Below are 5,972 nucleotides of genomic sequence, written 5' to 3'. Positions count from 1 at the left end.
CTTCTGCTGTGTAGTTTGTTTGTTTGTTTGTTTGTTGGAGATGATGAACTTTTTATTGGAGCCAAAACGGCAGATTTGTCACTTTTTGACCAGTGGTTCTCAAACTTTTTCTTTCGTGGATTCCCTCAGTTGTCGCCTCTCTAACACATGGACAGTAAGTTTCTCCTGCTGGTGCCCTTGACCACGATGTCATAAAGGGTCTTGAGGAGCGTCCCCCTGCACTCCAACAGACCTCCGTCTCCTCAGCACATAAGAGCTGCTGGGGCTGTTCCTGTAGAGTGCAGATGTGTGGTGAAGATCAATCATATACTACGGATAGAATCAAAACAGCATGGCAACCTACTGATCAGTATTAACAGATCTTCAGATTAGTATTAAATATAACACATAATGATATATAATGAATATGATAAATGTGTAATCCTGGTTGTTAACTTGTTTATGAGATGACGTCATTGCTGCAGCTTCGTTAATGGATGTCGCGGCTTTGTGAGTCTGATGGCATCATATGTTAGTGTGATGGCATCAACATTGTTTATTTAAGTAGCTCTAGAGTCTGAGATGGTTGGAAGCAGGATTGGGAGCAACACAGGTTTAGGAGAGCGACATTGGAGGCAGCAGTTTTTTCACCATAGATTGACAAACATCTGAACTTAAGCATCTGAAAGGAAGCGACCAGGTCTGCACGTGTGCGAGGAGGAGGCTTACCCAGGAGGGGAAACATCTATTTTGAAGACAAAGAGGGTAACATCTTGGGTAGAATAAGGGAGACAAACACCAAACACCATGTTGACTGAATGTGGCAGGAGTTAGCTAACCCTAACACTCCTGTGTGTTTGTGCTGTGACGCATTTGACAGGTAATACAGTGAAGCACTTTTTCATTGCCAAAGCCAAGTTGCATGGAACATGTGAGGGTAAATGTCCTCTGACTCAAGCACTCAGCAGTGTTTGAGAAAGATAAAGTTCTTCAGCTCACAAAGGGTCAAAGGTGGGAGGAGTTGTGAAGGTGCAGGTGTTTCCCTGCTCACACCTCTGACATGAAACGAGCTCACGCTGCTCTATTGACTCCTAAGTGGCAGCGTGATGATGAAGTGAAACTCGGGTCAACATAGCAACATGATGATAGATGATGTACAACATAAAGCAGCATAATAACAAAAACTCCACAAAAGTGAAGAAATCAGTGGGATAAAACATGGAAGATGATTTCAGAGATGCAGTCCACACTGAAGAGAGTCTATCCTTACTCCACTCTTTCTCTTTGTAGGTCGATCAACCTGCAGGGAGAATGGGCTGCTTTGAATTCCTCAAATTCATGACCTTCATCTTCAATGGCATCATCTTTGTAAGTAGATCATTCTCTATCCTAAATAAAACATTTGCCCCAGATATGTTTTCTACTCTTAACATGTCTAACATCATGCATAACGACTCTCTAGACTGTTTATCATCATGTCTTCTTCTTCTTTTTATCTAACACTAATAAGGTCAGACTCTTCTCTCTGCCCCTCTCTCCAGTTGGGGGGTGTTGCTAACATGGCTGTTGGGATCTGGGTGAAGGTGGACCGTAGCTCCATCTTTGGCTTGATCCAGCAGAGTGAGGATATGCCGCCAGAGCTGAGCCGGGTGCTGTCCATGGGCTACCTGCTGATCGCGTTAGGAACCGTCCTGGTCATCATCGGCTTCCTGGGCTGCTGTGGAGCCATCAGAGAGAGCAGGTGTATGCTGATGCTGGTAAGCTCTCTGCTGCTCTGTGGACATAGAGCTAGATGATGCTCATGAGCCGGAGCTGTGGGGTTTAGATGGTGTTTCAGGAGTCGGCCCTTGATGTTGAGTGTGATGCTGTATGCCAGATTGAACTCAGTAGATCAAGGAATATGCATCTGGTCTGTAATGAGGTAATGTTTCCATCATCTCCCACAGTTCTTTGTCACCGTCATGATGGTCTTCATGGCACAGGTTGCTGGAGCAGTGGTGGTCCTGGGATTCAGACCCGTGGTAAATCAGAAGAACTTTTTACATGTTATTCATCATTAATACAATGTTGTTAAGAAGTTAATCTCGTGTGCCTTTTAGTTTAAGGGGTTTCTGGACAAGTTCAGTACAAATGCAATCATGAAAGGCTACGGCACGCAGGGTAACATGGTGCACCAAGTTCTGGAGGTCACCATGACCGAGGTAGGTGTCCACTCTCTCATGTTCTCTCCTCAGCACTGGAGCTCTGTGTCACATCCACTCTCTGCGTTCCCTCAACAGCTGAATTGCTGTGGATTCAACAACTACAAGGACTTCACAGGCTCACCGTATTACACCGCCAACAACAATAAGTATCCGCCCCAGTGCTGTGAAACCAAGGAGCCCTGTGACGAGGCCGCAGCTGAGAAGCTAGTCACCAAGCTGGTATGTGTTTTGACACAATGTACGATAAGAAGATGAAGCTGCTCTGGTGTTTAAAGTTTTCCTTCCTTCCATTTCAGAGCGGCTGTTTCAACACGTTGAAGGCGCTGATTGTCAGCAACACAGTGCTTGTTGCAGCCGTTAGTCTGGGGATTGCAGTCATAGAGGTAGGATGAATGATGATCCATTGCATTATGAGGAAAACTAGGCAAACTGTTCAGTAAAATGTAGAACCTAAAGACTGAGACTGTTATCAGGTTCCAGTTCCCTGTCCAGACAATAGTAATGTGTCATATCTTCATCTTAACAAGTCACCGTGCCTATTGTGTCTTATTGTATGATTGTATCTTCTGGTGTCGTGTTGTGCTGTGTGTCGCTGTGATCTCTCAGTATCACATCGTACAGTATTATGACTACATTTCATCCTTTAGTTTCCTTTTATGTACTTGTAATTGGCTTTATATTTGCTCATCTTCCTAACATGGATGTCTCTCTACCTCAGATCGGTGCCATGGTCGTCTCCATGACACTTTATCACCAAATAGGTTGAAGAAAGGATAACTGAACAGAAGGCCATAAGGAGATCACTGGAGCCTCCCTAAACTTCGACTTTGTCACAGTTATTACTTTCTGCTCGACTAATAAGACAACCAGCGATCAACCAATCAGTCACTCAGAAAACTTCCAGGGTTTTATAAGCATGTGGCCACTTCCTGTTTCATCTCTCTGGGTGCTTTAACAGTGGTGCGTGTGTGTGTGTGTGTGTATGTTAGTGAGTGAGTGCTGCTCATTGATGTGTGTGATCAGTCGGTCTGATCTCTTGTCAGTCGGTCTGAGCTTGTCCATGCATGTATCTTCAGGAGACTCCACTGTTGTAACGGGACAGAACGCTGCTGCCTCCAGTCCTCACTAAGACCAAGAGTGGATCACATCACTCCAGTTCTGAGGTCCTTACCCTGGCTTCCTGTCAAAGACTTGGAAGACTTCAAAATACTACTGTTGGTTTAGAAATCACTGAATGGTTTAGGCCCAAAAAACATCCAGACCCTCTCAGGTCGTCTGGTTCAGTTCTGCTTTCTGTCCCCAGAGTCAAAAGTAAACATGGAGAAGCAGCGTTGAGTGTTAATGCTCCACATATCTGAACAAAGTCCCAGAAAACAACTCTCACTTCTTTTAAATCAAGGCTGAAGACTTTTCTGTGTGCCGCCGCCTTTAATGAAACCAAATAATGATTCATCTCTTTCACTGTCACTTCATCTAACTCCAAAGTGTGTTTTCCTGTTTTATTCTGTTTTAGCATGTTTTAATCGTTTTATTTTCCATTCTCTCTGCTCTTTACTCACTGTAATTGTATTTAAGTGTCCTTTTCTTTGACAAATTGTCTCCCTGCTTTTGAATTGCCTTGTTGCTGAAATGTGCTATATCAATAAACTCTCCTTTCCTTTCCTTGCCTCCTTTTCCCTTTGGCCCCTCCCCCTTGGTTGTGTGTCTCCAGAATCCACCTTCCATCACTTGGCATTGTGTACTTCAGTCACCTTTTGTTTAAATACACTGTGAAATAATTGTCTTTTCACATTTCACATTCTCTCATCACATTTCTTGTCTGTTTTGCTTTATTTTGTTCCACTTTGGTTCATTTGTCCCACATTAACACCTTTCTAAGGATTTCAGCACTGTAGAAACTGCAACATACCTCTGCAAGGTTCTGATGTTTCTGTGTACAGCGCCACCTGACTCAAGTGACTCGGTCTGGGACAGGAAGGACGCAGGAAGCGCCACTCTCCACTGGGGGGCAGGCATGTTTCTACTTGGGCTGTTTGTAAACAGATGTATCTTCATAGAGAGAGTTTTGATTTGTCAAATTGACATGAAAGCTGAAAACACCTCGGTGCATGGGTCCGCCCACTGCACCACGCCTATCAATCATCAATCATCTATCAAAGTTTTTCCCTCCTGATGTTATTGCTGATACATTCCATTCCCAGGCCCACGAATGCAAAGGAAGCTGACAGGAGTAAATGTCTATGCACCTACGTCACATCCATTATGTTGAATTCCTCATTTAAACCACCACATGAAGTGTGCACTCTACCCAATCTCAGCTGGTTCTCACCCCCACACCTTTTCCTGATCAGATAGGGCTCAAGCTGTCTCTGACCTCTGACCTCATGTCCCAAAATGGTTTGGACTGCAGAATCCCTCTGCCAAAAGATTCTCATTCTTCAGGGAGTATGAGATCTGGTACACTTCTGGTTCACCGTTCTTTCTTTCTTTTATAGATAACAGTCTGAACTCATGTGTTGTGCTCTTGGTTGATGTATCATGTGTCGCTCTGGGTTTAAATATCCCGGTAGTGATGTGACACCAACACTCTTCACGCCCCATATTTGACCTGGAAGTTCTTTTCATCTGGATTCTTCCTTTCATCTGGGAGAATAGGCTTCCCTGAGCCTGTTGTGACATGGACACCGCCTCTGAGCGCAGACACAGCAGATGGCTCAGCCGGCAGTCTCAGGAGGACCTACCGCTCCTCCTGGGTGAGTCCAAACCAGAATGAGGCCAGCACCCTGCCAAAGACATCTCAGTCATGTTGTTCATACTGCCCTGACGAGGCCTGCTTGAAAACAGTTGCTATGGCAGCGAGTAGCTCCATGCTGTACCACCTGACACAGCCTGCTCTCTTTTCTTCTCCTACTCTATCCTGCATAAGGGGGTCTTAGTGTGTTTATCTCCCCCTCCACCAATGGAATGGAATGTCTCTCACGTGCGTTTGTTTGCTCCGTGGCCACACCGCCATGCATATTAACTAGCCATGTCATGCTGCGGACAGGATCTGTGTTCCTCTGTTTCTCTCACACTAAAACATCCATCTCCATGAAACAAACCAAGCGTGTGAACCCAGTGATGGATAGTAACACACACGCATAGAGTTGTGTTGAGTTGTGTTGAGTTTCACACCAATCTAACGGTGAGGGACGACCCCTAACTGCACTGCAGGATTTGTTTTGATTGGTCCTACACCTCTAACCTGGGGATGTCACCACCAAACATCTGAGTGGTCAACATGTCTGTGGGTTTTTACCCTGCATGCATCAGCACGGAGCAAGCGAGCCAGAAAGAGACTGGTCTGTTTGTCCTCAGTGTGCACAACAGTGCTACTACGAGGCAGTCAAAAGTGGGTGATTGTGTTTTTTGCACATGAATGCATCACAAAGGTTTGAAAATAGAAATATGTAACATATACTCAACAGACAAGTTACTTAGAATATTAGAACTCATTTAGTTCTCTATTAGCTTTCAGGAAAATACAATATAGTGAAGTGTCAGGGCTTCTCCATGGGAACAGGAAGCATATTACTGCTGGTCATGTTGCTGCGGAGGTGGGGACACTCAGAGTAGATGACATGGATTCTGATACATACGACACAGCACACACGTATGTTCAGCCTGTGATTGATGTCTGTGTTGGTCACGTTACATTTGCAGGTCCTGGGTTCTGTCTAGTCACAGCTACAGTTCCATGCTCATTTCCATATGTGAGGAATAAAGATAAGCGTGTGTGTTTGGGTCAGA

General features: G+C 44.8%; 1 protein-coding gene across 1 annotated transcript; it reads left to right on the top strand.

The window, feature by feature from the left end:
* Nucleotides 1-86: 86 nt before the first annotated feature.
* On the top strand, nucleotides 87-3,176 carry LOC143000707 (tetraspanin-1-like). Its single transcript, XM_076150116.1, has 8 exons — nucleotides 87-291; nucleotides 1,270-1,347; nucleotides 1,521-1,736; nucleotides 1,926-2,000; nucleotides 2,079-2,180; nucleotides 2,259-2,402; nucleotides 2,480-2,566; nucleotides 2,902-3,176. Exons 2-8 carry the CDS (start codon nucleotides 1,291-1,293, stop codon nucleotides 2,947-2,949), a joined length of 729 nt encoding a protein of 242 aa, XP_076006231.1. The 5' UTR covers nucleotides 87-291; nucleotides 1,270-1,290; the 3' UTR covers nucleotides 2,950-3,176.
* Nucleotides 3,177-5,972: the final 2,796 nt, after the last annotated feature.

Source organism: Genypterus blacodes, unplaced genomic scaffold, assembly GCF_046128005.1.
Source record: "Genypterus blacodes isolate CSIRO-AG114 ecotype Tasmania unplaced genomic scaffold, CSIRO-AGI_Gbla_v1 ptg000051l_1, whole genome shotgun sequence".
NCBI lineage: Eukaryota > Metazoa > Chordata > Actinopteri > Ophidiiformes > Ophidiidae > Genypterus > Genypterus blacodes.
This window is presented reverse-complemented; position numbering and strand designations above follow the sequence as displayed.

Excerpts from the sequence above, each read along its gene's own strand:
- LOC143000707 (XM_076150116.1), top strand. The coding sequence starts at position 1,291 with ATGGGCTGCTTTGAATTCCTCAAATTCATGACCTTCATCTTCAATGGC. Across the intron at positions 2,001-2,078 it reads TCCTGGGATTCAGACCCGTG|TTTAAGGGGTTTCTGGACAA; the intron begins GTAAATCAGAAG and ends TGTGCCTTTTAG. Across the intron at positions 2,403-2,479 it reads AGAAGCTAGTCACCAAGCTG|AGCGGCTGTTTCAACACGTT; the intron begins GTATGTGTTTTG and ends CTTCCATTTCAG.